The 23,503-nt window shown below is 38.1% G+C and overlaps 1 protein-coding gene across 1 annotated transcript in view; it reads right to left on the reverse strand.

Annotated features, from left to right (window-relative positions):
- Positions 1 to 254: 254 nt before the first annotated feature.
- The window catches only part of OSTF1 (osteoclast stimulating factor 1), a 51,471-nt gene continuing 28,222 nt past the window's right edge, over positions 255 to 23,503 (reverse strand). Inside the window, exons 3-10 of the mRNA XM_057724133.1 lie at positions 20,119 to 20,169; positions 17,365 to 17,428; positions 15,712 to 15,765; positions 14,175 to 14,282; positions 13,078 to 13,127; positions 9,900 to 9,978; positions 6,411 to 6,509; positions 255 to 824 (exon numbers count right to left, since the gene is read on the reverse strand). Of these exons, the coding sequence (XP_057580116.1) occupies positions 766 to 824; positions 6,411 to 6,509; positions 9,900 to 9,978; positions 13,078 to 13,127; positions 14,175 to 14,282; positions 15,712 to 15,765; positions 17,365 to 17,428; positions 20,119 to 20,169 (564 nt within the window). The 3' untranslated portion in view covers positions 255 to 765. The remainder of the gene's footprint in view (positions 825 to 6,410; positions 6,510 to 9,899; positions 9,979 to 13,077; positions 13,128 to 14,174; positions 14,283 to 15,711; positions 15,766 to 17,364; positions 17,429 to 20,118; positions 20,170 to 23,503) is intronic.

The raw sequence follows: 23,503 nt of genomic DNA on the forward strand, positions 1-23,503 counted from the left end.
CAAAGCAAATACAGAAGGCTGAACAGAAATTTGGCTACTATGCCAATCCGATACCCTAAGAATCTCCCGACCTCCACACAGTTTCCATCCCAGACCCTCTGAAGAAGGGGAGGGGCTTAGGGAGTCCTACTTTGTCATGTACCATCAATAAAGTACACTGTACCCAGAAAAAAAAAAAACTTGGCTACTATGATTCTTCTGAGCTAATAATACAAAATGTAATTTAAAAAATCAAATCAGTCTTTACCTAAATATAAATATAAAAAGCTTTATTTATTTACCAGCAAAGAGTGATACCACAAAACAGACAAAAGAAATAAAGTCTCTTAAAATGTTTATTTTTGTCAGAATAGCTGACAATTTTCTGTTGTCTTTTGGTTTATTATTATAATAAGCATTTCCCCCCTTGAAAAATCCATTTAAAATATCTCAATCCTTGAGGTAAAGAACTTCTAAAAAAAATCCTTATTTTTTTAAAGAAAAAAATTCTTAAAATTTCTTTAAGCTTGATAAATAGAAATAATCTCTTCTTGTTCTACTCTGGTGAACAAAAATGTACTTTATACAGCAAAACATCCAGTCACTTATTGGCAAACTGAAGGTGAGAAGTATTCATTTACACGTTTTACTCAAACACAGTGCAATACTGCCACGTTCATATAGACTTTTTTTTTTTTTTTACAGTTACCAACACTTCTGGCAAAGACAAGGTTTTGAAATGGCAAAAGCTACAGAAGTTTTAGATCTCAAAGCTCCAGAAGGGAATTAATCTGAGTCTTCATCATCAAGATAGTCCTCAGCACTGCTTAATGTTCGGACTGCATCTAAAAGGAATAGAGGGAAAAGCAAAACAGAGAAATTACAAATGGCTCAAATTTTGTTTTCACTTTCAAAGCTCCTGCAAATTCAACAAATTACAATCTTCCCTCAGACCTAGGGATTCTATTTTCCCCAAGGATCTTTTTCTACTTTTGTTTTCCAGTCTGATCAGTTTCTGCTGCCACAGAGGCTGACAAATACATTTACATGTTACCTAGACATGCAGAAAAGCACACAGTGCTGAGGTACCATTAGTCTGTCTCACACAAAATACAACCAGCTACATGCACCATGACCAACGTGGAACACACCAGAAGCCCGTCCACCCTGACAACTGTGCTTCCAACCGCCTCTCCCAATGACAAGTGCACAGGTGGCTTCAGTCAGTCGACAGCCTGTAGCCTTACCTGAAGGCAAGGTCACTGGGTAGAAAGATAACTAATGAAGGAGGGAAAAGGAAAAGAAAGAGAATGAAAACACAAAAGCTTCAGTTTCATTTTAGAAAACACTGATAAAGTATACTCAGAAGCAAAAGAAACTGAAATGAAAAATAAAAGTTTTAAGATAGAGCTGAACCCCAACAAATGTTGTCAACCTTAAGCAGAGTTCAAAAGGAAGACATCTGATCTTTAACTGTTCACCTGTTCAGTCAAACTGTCTAGTCAAATTCCTATAGCAACAGGTTACATGAGATAGTTTTAAGGGGAAAACTGAAATGCAAGTATAAGTACATTGTTAGAGTTCAATAAATGTTATGTTACAAAACACAGAACATGATCTCTAAATACTGTAAGCCCACGCTCATTGGAAATATGACTGATTTCAAGTCTGGGGCAGAAACTATAAAAGACAGACCTGAAACCTCTTATGCCACAAAACAAGGATCCTCGCAAAGAGAGCATCATTTTAAAAGGGCTTCAGATCCAATCAGGAGAGGCCTCCACTAGCCAAATATAGGCTACCAGTAAGGAAACTATACTGGATTAAAACACAGCAAATATTTCAACACACACCAAAGAGAATTCACTGGTCCCCTTTGAAAAATAACAGGTTATTCTGAAAACTCTTAAAGGGCAAAAATCAAGCCTTTATTCTGCCCCTGCTATACAAACCATTGCTCTCAGTAACCAAACAGTTGACGAGGGGAAATTTTTCTTTATAGAATGTTCCAACTAATGCCTGAGAAAGGAGTGACAAAATGAGAATATCACCATTTTGCAACCATCAGTGAAATAATGAATCTAGACAATGATCACCCGTGGATGCTAACATCGCAGGATGAGTGACAGATATTATGTGTCTGATACAAGAACACAATTTTCTTTATGAAGTATTCTTCCCTCTACCCCTAAGATAGACAGATATGATAAAATCTAATCAAGCCCCTAGATGTAATAGCAATTGACAAAAATATAGAGGACAGAGGAGCATGATGACACCATCGAGAATGCACACAAGATGCCCAGTCTCTTTAACAAATAAACTGCAAGGCTAAACAAAGAGAAAAAGGAGAGGGAAAGGTAATAGTAATTGAAAAACAAAAACAAAGAAACAAGAGACATAGCTATCAATTTGGACCCTACTTAAACAAACTGTATACAAATAGATAAATAAGCAAAGAATAAACAAACATGTAACAGAAAATAGCAAATTTAGACCATCACAAGATATTTGATGACAGTGTAGTTTTTTTAAGTCTTTATAAGTTTAGGAAAATGATTACTGAAAAAAAAGGAAGGGGCAGGGGAGAGGGCAGGGATATAGAAACTGATTTACCTTATACAAGAGGGAGAAGGAAAGGTAAAAGAACAAGAGGATGTAAGCAGAACAGAGGTGGGCTTCAATGATTTCACACCAGCTTCCAAACTATTAGAAGTCTCTGGGTTGACTGTACTCTTCTCCATTCTCCTTAAGAGGAGTTCTGGAGACCTGGGAGGAAGGTATTTTGTTCTGTCCCACACACACCCGTGAACTTCAGGACTGGCTGTGGACTTGGAAAAAGCAGCCTTTTAAGCTAAAGACAAAAAGATAAATAGCAAAGCTCTTCCCCTTTCTACTTTGCTACTACAATCCTGTGTTTTGCAAGATGGGAGATATTCTTTGTCCTTCGATGGTTACTTTGGCACTTTGCTTTAAGCAAGAGAAAGATGACCTGCCATGGCGCAAACTCTGACCGAACAGAAAGTAAGAGAGAGCCAGGCAAATAAACTCCCTTCCTTCCTCCCTCCCTCCCTCCCTCCCTTCCTTCCTCCCTCCCTCCCTCCCTCTCCTTCCTTCTGTGGACTTTCTGCAGCACAGTTTCTCTGGAAACTTCTCACATGGCCAAGTGCTGATGATGAGCTGTATCTTCATAGCCCGTTTTGGGGCATGACCATCATGGTAATGTATCTCCTAGAAGTGCTTCCCAGCCTCCCCTACCTCACTTCCATTTTTTTCTTAATCTCACTGCCTTGGATTTACACATTCCAAAGTACCAGAACTTAAGACAGGCAGACAAATAAATAAATGGTGGAGGAATAAACACAGTAACATGGCTAAATCTCATAGATGTGTTACGTGAAAGAAGTTAGACACCAAAAAGCACATACTGTTTGATTCCATTTATATCAAGTTTGAAAACAGGCAAAACTAATCTTTGGTGAGAGAAGCAGATGATGCTGAGGGAGGCTTCTGGTAGGTGGGAAATGTCCTCTGTCTTGACCTGGGTTGTGGTTAATAAGTGTAAGCACAGTGGAAATTCTGTGGCAGTCCAATGGTTAAGACTCTCCACTTCCACTGCAGGGGGCCCGGGTTTATCCCTGGTTGGGGAACTAAGATCCCACATGCCCTGTGGTGTGGCCAAAAAAAAAAGGTTAATTTCAGTGAGGATTAAATCGGGTTAATGAATTTTAAAAGTGTAAGCACAAGTAAAAAAGAAATTATCAGGATGTACACTTAGGATTTATGTACTTGATGTAAATTATACCACAGTTTATAAAAATTGGAAAAAGAACCTAAAGGTTCAGTCCTCAAGTACGGCTTGACCTCTCCCTATATCCTAAAGTTACCCTTCATGGTAACTATAACATGTAAATTATTTTGTCCCTATAAGAAATTCAAGATGTGCTTTAAAAAGTGGACAATATCAGAATACACCTGTTCTAGTGTAGGGTTCATGCTGGCAATTAGCTATATGGCTCAATAGTCAAACTCTCATTCCAACCAGGATCAAAATACACATTAAAAATTTTTAAACTGGATAACTGGGGGAATGAAGCGCGTGTGCACGTGCGCGCGCGCACACACACACACAGCAGAGAAAAAGGTAACATGAAAATTAAATATGAAAATTCATTTCTTGGCTCCATGTGCCAGGCCCCAAGACTACCTCATTACTGAGATCAGTATAGCACAGATTTACGAAGGCAGACTAAAGACACTTGGAGTAAACAGAGAAAAAGAGCACCCACCTCCCAGAGCTTTTCTACAAAGACTACAGAAAAATGAGAGGGAAAAGAGAAGTTTTCCACCTGCCTCTTCCAGCTCCAATTGCTCACGTGGAGGCTTCTGGGTGTAGCTCTCCGGGGTCTGAGCACGTGTGATGTTTTCCTTGTCTATCACAATCAAACTCATCCTGTGCATGAGGCTCTGACAACCTTCAGCTCATAAGAAACCTTACTGCTAGGTCAGGATATTTTGAAGATACCCATATAGCAACAGGAAGTCCGTGGCAGAAAAAAGACATTAGGTCACAGTCTTTCTTCCTGACCCAACCAAGGCAGCAGGGAGGGAGAGGTCCACCTCAAGTAAAAGTGTCTCTCACACACGGCTGCAAATACGGCTTCTCAGTCTAAAGGGAGCTGGGAAGCACCTCTCAGTTGGTAAACACTTTCTCACTCACCTGGTAGAACCTATATTCATCTATGTATGAGTAATTACTTTAAAGAAAGACTTGCTCTGCCAGTGAACATTCATGGCTCAAACAATTAAGAAGTCCCTAACTGCTTAATGGTTTACACTATACCTGAACTGAGGTTAAATAAGAATCTAGAACACACACTTATCTGAAATAAGGGACAAAAGGAACAATGGATTCGTGAGGTCGACTATGATGGGAATTTGATGGTAGGTAAGGAAGATGATTCTGGGAAGCTCCCTTCAATAAGCCATGAAGAGACGGGGGCTGCTTGCTTTTTTTGACTGACTAAAGCAGGAAATCAGGGGACTGACTGTACTTCGTTGCTTCTGCTAGAAATGGAATATAGGACAGCATAATACTGACTCTTCTCATAAATCAAGGGATACCTGAGGGACATTAATGGGAATGTTCAAACATTAATGGGAATTTGATTCAAATGATAAAATCGGAAATGAGTATCTCATTACCCAAGTTTGAGAATTCTGAAAATGATAATACCCTAAGGATAAAATGAAAACACACGCACTTAGCATCTATAATGGAAATTTCTAAAAGTTGTTTTGGTGATTCTCCACCAACATGGATCAGTCTGAACGTCAGACGCTGAAGCAATACTAAAAAGTACAGAATGATCAGTGGCAATGCAAAGACTTGCAAAAAGTGAGTCCTCCATTATACTAGTTCCTTTCTTGAAAACGCTAGTAAAAATGTATCCACAACAGGCTTATACTTCAAAGTGGTATTAAAGTGTCAAACATGAGATAATAAAGTAGGAAACAGCTTGAGAAGTGAGAAAAAAGAGATTGAATGTTCCTTCCAACCAAGCATCTTCTATCTTTCTATTTTTCTGCCTCTCTGGGTTTCTCATGGGTCAGGATGCTGATGAAGAATGAAAGAGGGGCGAAGGAGAGGTAGATGGGAAGAAGAGTTCAAGGCACACTCCTTTCAAGAATCACCCAGCACTCCTTTCAGGAATTACCGTATTAGAATGAATCTGGGGGAACATATTCACTAGACTACACACTGAGAAGTCAAATAAACAGCCAGTCTCTAAATAGTAATCATGAATGTTGCAAATGTGTTTAACACCTTTTCTTTCCTTTAACACCTTTTCAAAACCACCACACAAACTCTTCTTTTTCATAGAATTGCATGTGAACTTTTCAAACCTCTTCTCCCACATCAATAGATATTATCTTTAAGAATGTAATACTCTATCTTTAAAAACCACCCATAGAACTGTGAATAGATACCAATAAGTTTACCAAGTCTAGAATAATTCTGATTACAGTTTATTGATACCCTCATTTAAAATAGAAACAAAATATAATCATAAAGCTCTTGAATGCATAATTTAAAAAATATTTAGCGATAACCACTCATAAAAACAAACCTGAAATGAGAATATGGAAACAATGGTTCTCTGATAAGGAGTGTAATGGAAAGCAAGGTAATTAGAACTTGACTGTAAGGAATAAGAAACACACTAATTATTGCAAAAGATCGATGTCTCTTCACATTTGTTTGCATAAAGGTATTCTTCCATGCGGGAGGTTCTGATTCAGACCAAGGATATAAAATCTAACTTTACAATCACCTGAAGAATTTACCAAGAAAAACTTTTTCCCAATACCAAATCGATAAATCTTAAGTCATGACGGCATCAGGAGGAAGAAGGATTAAAAGCAAGTACCTGTTCCCTGTTTCTTTTTCAGGAGAGACGCACAGGCAGCATTAGTAGCCATGTCCAGGGCCAGCTTCTTCTCATTGTTTCTTAAGTCTGTTCTAGCACCTTCCCCAACACAAGAAAGTAAATCAGGTGTTTTGAAGACTCTATAGTAGCAGTCAATCCCTTTTTTTTTAACTTTAGTTTCTTTTTTCTCTTTGCTTTCTTCCAGTTTTATTAAGCTCTCGTTGACACACAGCACTGTACACATTTAAGGTGCACAGTATGATCTGACTTATGAACATCATGAAATGATCACCACAAGTTTAGTGAACATCTATCATCCCATATAAATACAAAACTAAAAGATACAAAATTTTTAAAAAAAAATTTTTTTTGTAATGAGAACTCAGCATTTACTCTCTTAACCACTTTCTTATATAACGAACTGTAGTGTTAATTGTATAGTTACCAATCCTCTTTCCATTAAAACTAATCACTTTTAGCAAAACTAACTAGAGAACCATTCTGGCCCCAAAGTAAGCTCTCTCCAAAGAATAGAACTTTCTCAAAACAGTAATAGCATATTTGGCATCTTTAATCAGGGAGCTTATTGCTGCAACTGTAATAATTATACACAATTAAATACAGCCTCCCTTTTGAGTCCCTATAGAATTGCATGTGAACTTTTCAGTGAGGAGTTTACTGTCCCCATAGTAAAATGTTAAACCAGCTAGACTCAGCGTGCCTTGGCATGAGTTTTTGGAGATTAAATTCAATACAGCTTTTCCCTCTTCTGTTCAAGAAGATCTTTAGAAAAGATCATGTAAGTTGAGCTTTAGGGGATTAATATTTATCTCAAGTATATACTCTCACGCATATTAGCAGAATAGTAACACTAACATCTAGAGGCATCCATTGTTCCTATTACCCAGCTTCTACTAACTTCTTCCTTGTCTTTATTATGTTATAAATTACATCCGAATTCATAAATACATTCTCACTGTCAAAGATTGAAAACTACAGAAGTGTGCTGAACAAAAGCTTGTGTCTCATTTCAGCCCTCCGCTAACCCCTTGCTACGCCATCATCTGCCTTCCCCAAAGGTGACCATTCCCAACAAGCGGGCACCAGTTCCCGTCTCCCTTACGTGCAAGAATGCATTCACAGACACATGTGGACACATACACAAAATCGTACTACATGTATGGGTCTCTAATTTGAATTTTTTTTTTTTTTGCCAATGATATTTTCCCTTTTTTAAATTGATTATAGCTGAGGTACAATATATTTCAGGTGTCCAACATAGTGGTTCACAATTTTTAAAGGTTATATTCCATTTATAGTTATTATAAAATATCGGCTATATTCCCTGTATTGTACCATCTATCCTTGTACATCTATCCTTGTAGCTTATTTATTTTATACACAGTAATTTGTACCTCTTAATCCCCTAACCCTATCTTATACCTCCCCCTCTTCTCTTCCCCCTGGCAACCACTAGTTTTTATTTTTTTTAACTTAACACTATATCATGGTATTCATCCCACAGTGGTATACATACTTCTAACCCAATCTATTTAAACATGTATAATTATTCCATCTTGTGGGTGTTCCAAAATTTATGTAACCACCCCTCCACTGAGGGGCATTTAGGTTGTTTCTAATTTTCATTACCACAAACAATACTACCATGAACCTCCTTGAACAACATCTTTGTTTACATGTATTTCTGAAGGATGGTTTCCTAGAAGTGGTGCTGAAATGTAAGGATGTGTATGTTTTCATTCTGCTAGCTACTGTCAGATTGCCTTCCAAGAAGGCTTACCAATTTACACTTTCTGCCAACAGTGTGTGAGAGTGCCATTTTCTCTACAACCACATCCTCTTCACTAAACAAAAAATGTCCTAAAACTCAAAGCCACAAAAATGCTATCAAGAAAAAAATAGTATGTTTAATTAGGAATATGGTGATTGTGTGTGAAAATCTCTCATGAACAAATTTATATCTATCCCCAGCTGGGGTTATAGGGAAAACCTCATTCTCTCGCTGTGCTGCAGGTCAAAACTCCTGCAGGTTCACAGTTCTGTGATTACACTTGAGAGCTCACATACTGACTTCTGTCAGGAGAGGAAATGTTCACAGACAGGATGCTAGAGAAGAAACTCAACCATCTCCTGCGTCCCTCTCAACCAGCGCTGCCCAACCGAAAATCTTGTGGGCCACAGACGTCATTTAAATGTCTCTAGTGGCCACATTTTCAAAACGTGGAATTCATTTTAAAAATACATTTTATTTAACCCAGTATATCCAAAATGTTACCACTTCATCAGGTAACCAATATAAAAATTACTGTGATACTTCACTGTTTCTGTTTTTACTAAGGCTTCAAAATCTGGTGTTCATTTTACACTTACAGCACATCTCAGTTCACACTAGCCTCAATTCAAGGGCTCAGCAGCACATGTGGTTAGTGGTCGCCGTAACAGCACACAGCACTGGTCTTGGCATACCTTTGGGGGGGCACTACAGTGGTCCTCAAGGCGTCTGATCTTTTGTACCTGGAGTTTACATCATCAACATCCTTTAAATGAAAAACATTTCCGGGACTTCCCTGGTGCTGCAGTGGTTAAGACTCCGCACTCCCAATTCAGGGGGCCCAGGTTCGATCCCTGGTCAGGGAACTAGATCCCACATGCATGCCACAACTGAGAGTTCGCATGCCATAACTGAGCCGGCAAGCCACAACTAAGACCCGGCACAACCAAATAAAATAAACAAATAAATTAAATTAAATTAAAATTAAATAAAAAACATTCCCTCTCATATAACCCACAACATTGCTCCGAGGATCCCTAATGATAGTGCATCCATGTGACATGTAGGTTGGAACTCAAGCATCCTGTATTACAGCCTTCTGGACTACGGTGCAGTGCGAGGTGATATCCCTGGTCTTCTATAAGCGTTAACTAATATTTGTGGGACAAACAGATAAATAGATGGTGAGTCCATAATTTCACTGTTCCTTCTGACTTGTGTAAAAACAGGGAATCAAGGTATCTTCTCATTTGCTGTACATCTAGCACCTGCTCAGCTCAAAGCAGGACACTGCAGCCACGGCAGTCTTTCTTATCTATCGAGACTTTCCTGTGAGAACAGGGGCCTCAGCAACTGTACCCATACAGCTTTCTTAGAGGGATCTCCTCTGTATGTGTGCGTGCACACGCACACACCCCTTCCTTCTAAGGCCCTTTAATTCTGCAGAAATGTACAATAAATTCTTACTAAAAGTAACATGTAATTTTTAAGCTTATCAAGCTTTTGAGTTAAAATTAAGAACTTACATCACCTCAGCAATTTTATCTTATCATAACAACTCTGTGATGCAGACAGAGATCAAAATCTCAGTTTTAAAATAAGAAGGCTATTATTTTCCCTACTATTTCAAATGGTATAATGGGATGTAGCCTATTTTTCAGGGTAAGTAAAGACCAGATAAAGTAAGCATACTTTACCCTTTGCCAGAAGCAACTGGACAATATCTGCATAACCCTTCCAGGCAGCAGCATGCAAAGCTGTGTCTCCCAACTTGTTCTATGGTGATAACAAAAGAAAGCAGCGTTTTAAAAGGAGAGTGTGGGTTGAAAACGTGCATGAATTTAGGTTTCCTCTAACCTAAGTAAATCTAAAATGAGAACAAAGTTATAAAATCATATAAAATCCCAAAGAGGGGAAAGAGACTCAAGAGATCAGAGATGAGTCACTTGGGGAGAGGGAATGGGATGGAGGAGGAGAAACTGACTTGGCAGAGCACAGTGGAAATGCAGATGCCTGCAGAGGAAGATGCCAGGAGGAAGCAAGCAGATTTGTCCCCGCAGAAACCAGCATGAATTAGTAACTGGAGATGCCTGGAGACACGGGAGCAGGAATGAGACATGGGAGTGAAACCAAGAGTACTGGGTGAAAGTGTTTCTAAGGAGTAATCAGAACCCCAGAACCCCAGATCACCTTCCTCTCTCCTTGCTGCCAGATGGCCCAGTACAGATGGTAGAATTACCCTGTTGAGAAATTAACCGGAAAGTTTCCAAGCTCATGGAACTTGGAGGCACAAGAGAAGGTGGCAGTTAGGCCAGGACTAAAAGCAGGGGACTAGCTGAAAAACCTACAAACTGAGCAGTAAGACTCCTCTCCCAACTGCCTCTACCTACCCCACTGTCCCAGTGTGTACAGTCTAGCATCTACACCCCAGGGAGGAGGCTGAAGAATGCTTCTCTGCTGGAGCTGAACAGCCCCAATGCGGGGGAGGAAGGGAATATTTTAACTTGGCATCTGGGTATAAGCCAGCAAAACAGCCAGGACCTCACCACTTCACCCTATGGAGAAACCCACCAGTCAATAAGCCCCACAAGCACACAGAACTTCCAATCACACTCAAACATGAATGGACAAAGGCACTGTGTATTTGAGGACAGCCTTCAGTATCTGAAGACAGATCAAAACAAAACTAATGGATCTCAGAAGAAAAAGACACGGCACAGTGAATAGCAGAAAATGTTTTAAAATATGTATATAATTAATATATCAGAGATGTAAGATGACATTATGTTATGAAATGAGAAAAAGATGCTACGTAACAGTAAAAATCAGAGTAAAAGGAGGAGCTTGTGGTAGAAAGAATTCTAAGATGGCCCCCAAGTCCCTGCCCCCTGGTACACACCCCCTATATCATTTCCTCCCGTTAAGTGAGGGTGAGACCAGTGACTATAACAGGATGTCACGCCCATATTTTCTCATCAATTGATGTTAAGTTCATCAAAAGACATTACCCTACGTGGACCTGACCTAATCAGGTAGGCCCTTTATAAGGAAAGGCATCACACCAGCCACACAACCTCCTGCTGGCCTTGAAGAAAAACGCAGGTAGCCATGCTGTGACCATCAGGAGGGGGGTTTCTGAGAGCTGAGGGCTCAGTACCACAGGTGCAAGAAACGCAAGTCTCCCAGCAACATGAAAGAGTTCGGAACAGGACTCACGCTTCAGGTGAGAACCCCACTCCAGCCAATACCTTGCATTCAACCTGTGAGACCCTGAGCAGAAAACCCAGCTACGCCACCCGGAAGTCTCACCTACAGAAAGTATAAGGTAAATGGGAAAACTTTTAGCAGCTTAAAAGTATGGTAATTGTTAGAAGCTGGTAATTGTTACACAGCAACAGAGATCTAATACAGTGCTCTGGGGAATTATTAATAAAAAAGGTGAAAAAATCTCTGAGAAAAACTAAGAAAATTAGAGGCTCAATCAGAAAGGTCCAACACAGCTACTAATGGTCCATTCCAGAACCAAAGAACAAAGGAAACAGATAAAAATATAGAAGAAATAAACAGAGACACAGATGTAGAGAACAAACATACGGCCACCAAGTGGGGAAAGCGGGGAGGGCTGAGGGGGAATGTATTGGGAGATTGGGATTACCATATATACATTACTAATAAGAAAAAAAATACCAAATTGTACACTCTAAATATATGCAGTTTATTGTATGTTAACTGTATCTCAACAAAAGTTCTCAAAAAAAAAAAATATATATATATATATATGTGTGTGTGTGTGTATAGGAAATAATGCAAGATATTTTTCCAGGCTGACAGAGTTCACCACCATCATCAGGAAAAGACCCATTCTAAAGCACATCACTGTAAAAGTTTAGAACACTAAGGATAGAGTAAAACGCTAGTCAAGAGAAAAAGCAGATTACACGAAGAATGGGACTCAAAAAGGCATCAAACCTATCAAAAGCAACCCTGGAAACTAGAATACCATGGAGCCATGCCTGCAAAATTCTGAGGGAAGTCATTTTCAACCCAGAATTCTATCAACCAAATAATCAAGCTCAAGCTCCCCTTTCTCAGGAATCTACTTGAAGGTGTTTTTCAACAAATGGAAGACACAGGATCCAAAAAAGTGAGGACACAACACAGGAGGTGGGAAAGGTCTCCCAAGAAGACAGCAAAGGGCGGTAGAGACCAAGTTGCTCTGATTAGAGAAGGAAGATGGAGGGCTTCAGTATGATTCCAGGAAGAAAAAGAAAGAAAGCAATTATCTTACACATTTTAGAAAAGTATAATAAGAGAGTATAAAACAGTGTAGAGGTCTTTGTGAGATTAAAAAAAAAGCACTAAATATTAGAAGTCAATAAATACAAAAACAAAAAAGTTATACAAGCAGCAAACGATATTTAAATAGCCATAATACCATAATATAACCCAAAACAATGATATGATACATTAGGAGGACCAAAGGAAGAAAGATTGGATGCTAGAAGATGACAGCTGGGCAGATGACAAGCATAAACCTACCAGATAGGATGCTAAAATACTTATGAAGATGATGAATTATGAGACAGCTCCACAAGCATATTCCTTAGTAACGTGAAGGTAAGAGGAAAGAACTAAAAGCTGACAGTGATATATGACGAGTGTATGGCAGGCATTTTTGGCTTTATAAAATTTAGACTTTAAAGCAATAACAATTTTTTAACTACATGCTTGTAGTATTTTGATTAAAAGTTTTATAAAAGATAATAAATGGGAAAAGGTCAGTTCAAGACACCAAGGTAAGATTTTACACAGCCATAAGCTAAACGAGGAGAGCATGGCAGGTGGGTTAAATGACTTCTGCTTACGCAATCTCACCTGTTGGTTCAGTTCAACGTTTGGCTGAGTAAAGAGCATTTCCACTATATCTGAAATTCAAATAGAAGAGATCTTTTAAGAGAATGAGACTAAATGTCTGACAAGACTCAGCAAAATAATTTTAGTGTTTTTTTTTGTTTGTTTGTTTTTTTGGCACACGGGCTTAGTTGCTCTGTGGCATGTGGGATCTTCCTGGAGCAGGGATCGAACCTGTGTCCCCTGCATTGGCAGGCGGATTCTTAACCACTGTGCCACCTAGGAAGCCCAGCAAAATAATTTTAAAAGGGAGGATTCTTTTTAGAAGAATCATCAAGAAAATCCTTATAAAAATTTTTTCAATATTTATGTAAATAGAAGACCTAAGAATATAAAAGGTAGAATTATTTAGGGAAATTTTTTTTTCAAATATTTTGGCTTCTGCATTTTCACACAACATCTATGATAGGAATATTTTTACATTTGCTGAGGTACTTAATATTCATATCACTAATTTGTGTTTAAATTTTCCTTTGGCCATGCTATTTAATTTGTTGGGTTCCTTGTTTCTTATTACCGTAGGGATTATTTTCTGTGTGCTGTAGAGAGAGGGAGAAGGAGAATGAGTGTGGTAAATTCTCGGCCAGGCTGAAATACACCTGGAAATTCCATTTGTCATTATTATAGATTGTAACAGAGAAAGTTATCAACTGAATTACTAACTCAAGCAAATGCTGTCTCTCTCCCAAATCTTAAACTTCGAATGTAAATCATAAAAGCTTCCGGGGAAGAACTAAGCTAGAGGAGTCAATTCTGGCCCTTTCTCTGTGGGATTAGATGGTGGGGTTTGTTTTTATATTATTGTTGTTTTTCTGTAACCTTTCCAAGCCTGAGAGAGGAAAGGAAGCTTCCATTCTTTCAAGTGAAAATGTCCTTGTCGTGAGCTGAGCAATCACATTCTACCTACTATTTTACAGAGCTTCCAAGGACTGGGCTTTTGGCTGATGTTCTGAAAAATTTAAAAGAAAAATCAATTTTTTTTTCATTTGTGTAACTCTGGCCCCCCTAGATGAAGCACATTTTCAGTAGCACACACATTTATAACAAACAAAATGTAATACCTTTGTGGCCCCCGTGACAAGCCCAGTATAGGGCAGTGCTTCCAGCTTTGTCCAAGCCATTAACACCAACTCGGTTGTCCAAACACTCTCTCAACCAGCTCAAGTTGCCTGAAAACATTTTACATTTATAAAAACACATGAAAAAGGTTTTTTGGTTTTTTCCTTTTGTTTTTAAATCAATTCCATCCTGCATAAATTCACATTTGCAAAGGATGAATCAGCAAGTCTGAAATTAAAACCTGCCCTGTAATGCATTCTCTATGGTACATTTTGGCTTCCAGTTTATTAACGGAAAGCATTAACATCAATTTTTAATGGTAGATTAATGGGAAGAGATGCCTAAAAAGGTCCACTTAAGGTATTTTTACTCGGTAAAAAAATTTTTTTTTCCTTTGTGAAATCCTAGAACTTTGGGGAAAAACAGTCAAACCCAAGAACAAGCAGACACTACTCATATTCATATTTAAAACGCATTTTCAGTTCCTACAAGAAAAGGAAAACTGAATAATCTACTCAAAACTGCTGCTCTTATATGTTAAAGTATAACTATTAATTTAAAATCCTCTGGCTAACGCCCTAAATATCTAGTTTACAAAGAATTTTTTAAATGTCAATTTAGTAGTTCTACTTACACACAATCCTAAACCAATAATTTCCTTTTGCACATTCCGATTTCAAAAAGATCTAAAATTAAATGAAAGAGAGCTTACTGTGGCCTTACAAAAAACTCCCCATTATCTACGGCAGGGTTTCTCAACAGCGGCGCCTTTGACGTTTGGCGTTGGAGGATTCTTTTTCACGGGGGCTGTCCTGTGCACTGTAGGATGTTTAGCATCATCCCCAGCCTATACCCAAAAGGTGCCATCATCCCTCCAGTCATGACGGTAAAAATGCCTCCAGGTACTGCCAAATGTGCCAGGGTTTGCAGGGAGGAGCTACCCTCTGTGGAGAACCACTGATGTACGGGAGAAAGCCCCAAGTACAAGCCCCTTCCCTGGTGCTCCCTCCTCCCTGACTCCATCCTCACCATACACACTTGCACTACACCAATACTTTCCCAGACGCTGGACCCCAGAAAAGCCCCCACTCTCTGCCCTCCTGTTACTCATTCTGGCCTCTACAGCCCATTTAACTGAAAGACACTTCAACTGCTGTACTCATCACAGCATCTTGTAATAATCTGCTACACATATCTCTCCCCCGCCAGACTTTGAGCAATGTGAGTCACAGACCATGCCTTTCCACTTGCCACTAAGCACAGGGCAGGTAAAGGACTCAAAAGCATTTGTTGACTGACATTTTAAAAATTAAAATTACACATTTCTGTAGAGTGAAAGAAGGCAGAACGGAGACTGCCTCTGGAGGAGACAAGGACTGAACTGGGAAGGGAACTTTCTGGGATGACAGAAATGTTCTGGATCTTGATCTGGGTGTTGGTTACACGGGTGTATATATTTGCCAAAGGTCATCAAACTACATAATTAGTATCCCTGTGTTTTACTGTACTGTTTATCTCAGTCAAAAAGAATCAACCTACCTCTTTTTGCAGCTTCATGCAATGGATTGTCAATGGATTCTGCCTGCTCGGCCACTAGATTGAAAAGAAAAAGTGCAAATCAATGTTGAGAGGGCCACCCAAAGGATTCCCCGAAGCCAACTCAGTACCCCAGCTTCAGAAGTGCCAGGATCTTCCACCACACAGCTTCCTTTACTTAATGTAGATTTTAAAAAATGGCAGAAAGTCAAAGTGATGTTTGGTGCTTCAAAAGAAGCTGAATTATGTGTCAAAAGAAACCAAGCTAAGACAATAACACAGCAATTAACTGGGAGTATAAACAGAAACAAACACAGCAATTAACTGGAAGTATAAATAAAAACAAACAGACCCAAGGTCTGCATACCAGTTTCCTCAAATATTTCACCAACAAATTTAGTCAGGAAACTGCAAAAGAAAGCATTGAGGTTCATTTTTACATTCTATAAAAACACCCTGCTTTGAAGATAGCCGAAAGTAATTGTTTCCCTTGTGTATGTGCATATGAGGGGTGGCGTAAGGGAGACATATTTTGCTTTCTGTATTCAGAAAGGGCAATCAGCATACCAACCTGCCTCTAAGGAAGATGTGTTCACTGCTTTCCTAGAATCAGCAGGAGTGAATACACGAAGACTGTTGTTCAGATGAGACTTCAGACCCACCCCTCCCACCACAAAGCTCCGTAACTAGATACTCCTTTGGCTACCAGGGATCTAACAACTGAGGAACATTTCTGCACCTTCAGTGTCTATGCCTGGCTTGGAATGGAATGCACAAAAGTTGTTTACTTGGGATTTCAAAAGTTAGAGGAGTGTAGAAATGTTTAAAGTCTTTTAAAATCCAGAATGGTATGGCCCTTAGACCAGGTAAGTGGGGCCCCTGTGTTGAGCCCCAGGTCTCACTCATTTCCCTTCCCCCCTCCCTCTCCTCTTCTCCCCTAAGAGCTTTGAAGTGCCTTCCTTGAAATTTTCTAAGTCCCCTCCCGGTGTTTGGACCTGGTGCCTGATGTCAGCCCTACTGGTCTAAGGATGTGTCTAATGCTCAAGTCCAAAGGAAGCTTAGAAGTAATTTAAATCAAACCCTCTCATTATACAGATGGAGAAATGGTCCCGGGGCAGCAGGACCCTTGTTTGTCAATCCTGCGTGCTTTACTCTGCTGATTTCTACGAAGGTCTGCTTTGTCCCCCTTCCAACCAGAAGCAGCTTCATGGCAGGGCCCGTGTCTCACTGCTCAAGCTCCTCAAACTGCCCTAATATTCACTTAGTGAACATCACTGCCCCAAACATTAATTAACATAACAAGGCAAGGTTACTTCATCACAAAAGAAAGGGCTAGTCTAAAAAACAAAAAAGAAAGAAAAGAAAAAGAAAAGTGTTCTAAGCTTTGAATAAAGTAAAGCCATAAGCATTTCCCTGGAAACCTTAGGTGCTTTCAAGAATGTTAGAATGCATTTTCTCAAGCCAAGTAGTCAAGTTCAAGTACCTCCAGTGTCCATGACCACCCTATTAAGAGGAGGCTCAAAGTAGAAAATGTCCTAGACTGGCGACAACTCCATTGATTTCTCAGCCACAGCAGGAAGGAGAAAGGCCTCAGGAACCAGATAATTGAAAATGCAAAAAGTACAGCCCAAGTAAAGCCACCGCAGGCTTGCTTACCATAGTTGCTTGGGATCAGTCCAGTCCTGCCTTTGGAGGTGCCTTTCCACCAATTGGTATCACTCTGGTGAAAGAAGAGTTAAATTAAGTAGCACCAAATCCAGTTTACATTCAGTCACTTTTAAAACCATGTGGCTCATATTGGCCTCATTTGGGGCAGTTGATATTTTTGTTTTATTTTATTTTAGATAAAAGACAACATACTTCCAATTCAAATGCAGAGTTACTGCTTTACCAAATGTCCATCAGCCCTGGTCACACTGATCAAGCTTCCTCACTCCCTAGTTACAGAGTTATGTCCATTCCCATTATCATTAAATTACTACACACATCTGCCTGCAGCAATTCAAATACACTGCATCACAGAGCCTCAACATTCAAACAAATCAAACATAATATGAGAGAGAAGGGGAAAAATTACATTTAGTTTTGACTATCTGTAGAATTTTTCTGTCCAGAGTCTGATTTCTCTTAGTCTCAAGATGTATATATATTTGGTTTTCTAAAGACCTCTTTATTTCACCTTTGCTTTTTTGGTAACTTTTTATCACAGAAAAATTCAAACCTATACCAAAGGAGAAGGAACCATATAAGGAACCTACACAAGCTCATTTCCTAACTGCATGAATTATTTACTCATGGCCAATACCGTTTCGTGTGTATCCTCACTTACAACCTCCCTCCCCTTCAGATTATCCTGAAATTTAAATTCTAGACATCATATTCTTTTATCTGTAAATATTTTAATATGAATCTCTGAAAGATAAGGACTTTTTCAAAGATATAATAATAATATCACTATCACAGCTTAAAATTTTTTCAACAATAATTCCTTAATATCATCAAATATCTGTAATACTCAAAATTTCCAGTATGCCTCATAATAAGGGCCATGGAGCATGATTACTTGATTTGCCTCTTAAGTTTCTTTTAGTCTATACTTTCCCCATTCATTTTTTTTTCACTCCCTCACAATATACTTGTCAAAGAAACTCGTTTGTTCCAAAGAGTTTCAAAACGTCTGGATTTTGCTTGTTGTAACCCTTGTTATTAAAAAAATGTGTTCCTCTGCTGCCTGTATTGCCTACAAATTGGTCATTAGTTCTAGAGGCTTAATTAGATTCAGATTCAACTTTTTCAGCAAGACTATTTCATCTGTAGCATTGATTCTTGCATCAGGAGACACGCGATGTCTGGTGGTCTCTCCTTTTGTAACATTAGTAACCACGGATAAGCATTATCTGGATCCACTAATTCAGAAGGGTTGCAAACCATAACTCTAATTCTATCATTCCTTCTTCATTTAAATAACTAGAATATTACTTTAAAGACAAACTTTTCCTCATCAACTCTCAGGGTACCCAGATAAAGTTCGCAGAGAAAAGGCAGAATAAATACTGATTCTTTTCCTTAACAGTCATCAGAATACAAACGTGGTTCCTAGCATTCTCCCAGGTTGGCTGATGATGTCTGGTTTTGGTTTTGTTTTAAGTATCATCAGGAGCTCATGAATTTAAACAGAGTAGATGTGTTTCAATCCTTGGGATTGTTGCCCTAATTGACTGTCCTATCTTTGACTAGCAGCAGCCTCTTCAATTTAGTTCTATGTCCTTCCAGTGTGACCCTAGTTGCCTCTGGTAGCTTCCTTGCTTTCTAATAACAAGATGTCCTGGGATTATCTTGTACCTTTGCTGCCCCCAACCTGGTACCAGACATTTCTCAAAGGAACTTTGTTCCTTTTAAAGGGAAATAAAATATTATTATCGGGTTGGCCTTTCTTTGTTTGTTTGTTTTTGCCTTTTCAAAGGACAGAGCAAGAAACATTTTTGTTTGTTTTATTTTAGATAAAATACACCACACTTCCAACTCAAATGCAGAGCTTAATCCTACATCTACCTGTACATCCTTTCTCGCAAGCTGAAACTCCTAGTTTTCTACATCACTGACCTAATGACTCACTTGCTCTAAACTGCAACACACATGCAGCAATCTCGGAATAACAATACCAACAATTCTCCAACATCATGATTAAAAACTTTTTTTTTTTTTAAATTGGGGGGGGGGTTCTTTTTTGTTCTTCATATTTTCCTACTAGAGATATTCAGTCAAAATGCTGAGTTTTAAAGTCACTTGGAATACTTCCCCTCTGTGTGTTATGCCAAAAACCTGGGGTACAACTAAATTCGTTTGATTCATTCTGCTTTTAATTTTCAGGGATTGCTTTTTTATCATTTAATTTAATAACTATGAAAAAGTTTACATAATTCAAAGACAGATCTCCAAAACAAGGTGTAATTTTTTAAGTCTATATTCCATGTTTCCCCTACCCTTTTTACCTTTCCTTTCAGAGAAGAAACCACTTTTTAAAAACTTATGACTCCTTTTTTATTTTAAATTGAGAAAAACAGGTATATGTATATTGTCTCACCTTTTCTTCGATAAGTAAAGGCACAGTATCCACATTTTTTTCACGTTGCTTTCTTTCACTTAAATTACTCCATATCATATTGAGATATTCCTCACTCTTTGTTAAAGCTGCATAATACTCTGTTTGTAGATACAGCAAAGTTTATTCAGCTATTTTCCTACTGATGGACATAAGGGCTACTTTCAGTCTTATGCTAAGTGAATAGACATGGGTGTATGTATTTCTATAGCTACACATGTAAATAATGCACAATATTACAGCTATATAAAATAGTCTTATACATCTTTAGTTCATGGGTGGTATGACAAAATATTAGCTGGGCTTACCATGTCAGTAATGTAGATAATATCACCTTCTTCAAAGTACAATTCATCTGGCTAAAAAATAAAATAAAAATTAAGTTTTATTCCACGTGATTTTTTTCATTAATTAGAATACACTGATGATAATTATACAAATTCCAGATTCTACAATATCCTTATAGACAGTGTAGTTTTTATATACTTAAATCTGCACATAAACCATATAACAAAACATTACTGGCAAACTAACACATGTATAGAAAGGTGAATCTTCCCATGATAAACTTCAAAGAATTAATATATAAGAATTCCCCCCTCCCCACCACACACACATCTTATATTCTTCCACAATGAAAGCAAGCCATTTTTATACCAAAATAGAACTTCTTCATTGTAAAAATTTCAAAAGGTGATACATATTTTTTCATAAAAGGATAAATGTCTAAAATTAAAACCATGAAAAAAAGCTAGAAGTTGTCTCTCTCCCAAATGATAAGGCTTCAATCCTTAAGCCCTTTCATATCAACATCACCATCTACCTATTTTGAGAAAACCATTATCTTATCTCTTCATGTTCAGAGAGAATGAATATCTCATATATGAGAATAGTTCATACATAATTCAACCATTAATAAGGCTAAAGAGCTGAAAGATATGAAGCAGTAACTCAGTCTTAGGCCATAAGCAGCTCTAAGGGGTTAATTAATTACACATACAATACGTGCTCTTGTACAAGCAAAATGTCCTACAAACTCTCTGAATAAAGCCAGGCACTTTCGTCTTCTTTTTCCCATCAGTAGATAACACTTATCATCATGGCTTTATGAATAAATAAAATGATGTCTAGGGAGTTCCACAGCAGTCCAGTGGTTAGGACTCAGCGCTTTTACTGCCAAGGGCCAGGTTCAATCCCTGGTTAGGGAACTAAGATCCCTCAAGCTGCGCAGTGTGGCGAGGAAAAATAAAAAATATATAGATATAGATATAGATATAGATATAGATACAGATATATAGATGTCTATTGAGAGCAAGTTTTAGATATTGGGAAATGTTTACATAGTCATGTTGAGTGAAAAATGTAGGGCACAAAATTTCACATAGGATAGGATCAAAATTATGCATGAAATATATATTGGACATTTTTCCAAATTTTCTATCATGAGCATGCATCAGTTTCATAATTTTGGTTGGAAAAAAAATTTTTTAAAGGCTTTGATATTTCTGATTCTAGTTACTGTTTCACACAAATAAAAATTATGCTAGTGAAACAAATTATTTCATTCCTTCATTTTCCTTTTGTTAATCTCCTCTCTCAGCAGCAGACTAGGGCAGTAAATATGATTCTGCACCAGTAATTTATTTAGTTTCAAAGGTGATCTCTATTATTATTATAACTATTTCCCCTGAATATAAATGAAGACTATGTCAGCTATATCATGTTTTAAGCAACCATAATTCATAAATATTTAGATGCAATATGCATTCAAATATAAAAATTAGAGACTGATAATTGATGAAGCCAAAAAAAAATGTCTGAGTTCCTCTAAAAAGCACTTCTTGAAGCATTTGTTGAATTTACACTTTGGTCTGCAGAGACTAGACTTACTACACATAACATATCCATGCAAAATTAGTTGAGCCTATGTAGATCAACGACATACATTTTAATATTATCTGAAATAGGCGCTCGGAAGGAAAAAAGTAAAGCCTTAGAAGATTTTTCTCAATCTTTCTCTAAAATGTTCTGATGATCTATGATCAATATTACTACCAATATGTGATGGACATAGAAAGTGATTAGGGAAACAAATTGTTTACTTTAGCATTTCCCTGATATTAACTGGCTCACTTCTCAGAGGCCAGAAAGGGGACTCACCTGCCACCAGAGCATCCTAGCTGGACGCAGTGGCCATCCCTACAACAGAAAGGTTGGCCCTCACTGGCGATTTGAACAGTATTTGAATCTCTCTTCCTTTAGATGACAGTAAGGAACGGGAGCAGAGAATGAAGCAGGATGTAAGGAAGTAAAGAAGATAGAAAATATGTGAAAACAGCATTTTTTTGGAGTGGCTGAGTTTCTTAGAGTTTCAAAAGAGTTCAATGTCTTGAAAAGAAGCTAACCTTGCCCACTTATGTCTAACAATGAATCCTCCTCAATCAGTGCTTACATTGACGTGAAGGAGCCATCTCTACCTACAGTTTTGGCCTCCTTCTAAAATCACAAGTGTGCCTGAATTTCCACACTTAATAAGATCATTCACCCCTGAAACAAAAGGCACATTTTGAGAAAGTCCCAAACAAATAACAAAGAATACACACAAGTCTCTGTAATTAGTCTTCCTCTTAAAAAGGAATATAGCCTGGAAGAATGGAAGGTAAGTGTTTAATGGGTACAGAGTTTTCCTTGGGGGTAATGAAAATATTTTGGAACTAGACGGAAGTGATAGCTGCACAGCATTGTGACTGTACTAAATGCCACTGAATTGTTCACTTGAAAATGGTTAATTCTGCGTTATGTGAATTTTACCTCAATTTTTAAAATTCTTATGGTATTTTTAACTAATTCTTGTCCTTCATGGTTTGGTAAAATGCATGATTTGGAAACTGTCACAAAGTACGGTCATTTTGAAACTTCTCAGCGCTGTTTCGGATTTTAAATTAACTGCTGTTGTTCAACAGCGGTGCCTGCCTCAGCCACCTATTAGATCTGACTTGTTTTTCAACTAAGGCAGCAACAACAGGCAGTCGATTTCAGTCAGGTGAAAAAACGCCTGGCTATTTTTTCATCCTGAGAAAAGAGAGTGGAAAGTTTATTTTCTTTTTAATCAATAGCTCCCAGACACACAATGCTACTCCCTGTAAAATAGCTTCTTCCAAAGAAACTAGCTGAGGAGGTAGTCTATCAACTTCTTCAGATTGCTGGTAGCAATACAGACAATATGGTAATTTCATGATTTTAGAACTTAGATTTTACCCCCAATATTCACACTTCCCATTAAGAAACCACTTGCAAGACATTTAATGTGAATTGTTCAGTGATGATCTACTTTTAAATTCCTGGCCTGGTATTTGTGGAATATGATGGGAAAAGAGTGACACAAGCAAGGAAGCACTTTATTTCTAGTTTGTTCTTTGGTTTTTAACCATATTCCTCTTTTCCTCTCTCCTTGAAAAACCACAAGATAGCAGAACAAGTAAAGTGTTGGCCACTGAGATGTTACAGGGATGAGTACACACTTGGTAATATATATCCTCGTTCCTGTTCCATATATTCTTGGTAATGTATAATTCTCAAGGCATTAATCTTGTTGGTTTATGCAAATATATATTTTATGAAAATTTTTGGGAAGATTGTGACATCCTTTTGAAATTTTTCACATTTGTCAACCTGGAGTCCCAAGAATGAATA

Source organism: Hippopotamus amphibius, chromosome 2 (genome assembly GCF_030028045.1).
Source record: "Hippopotamus amphibius kiboko isolate mHipAmp2 chromosome 2, mHipAmp2.hap2, whole genome shotgun sequence".
NCBI lineage: Eukaryota > Metazoa > Chordata > Mammalia > Artiodactyla > Hippopotamidae > Hippopotamus > Hippopotamus amphibius.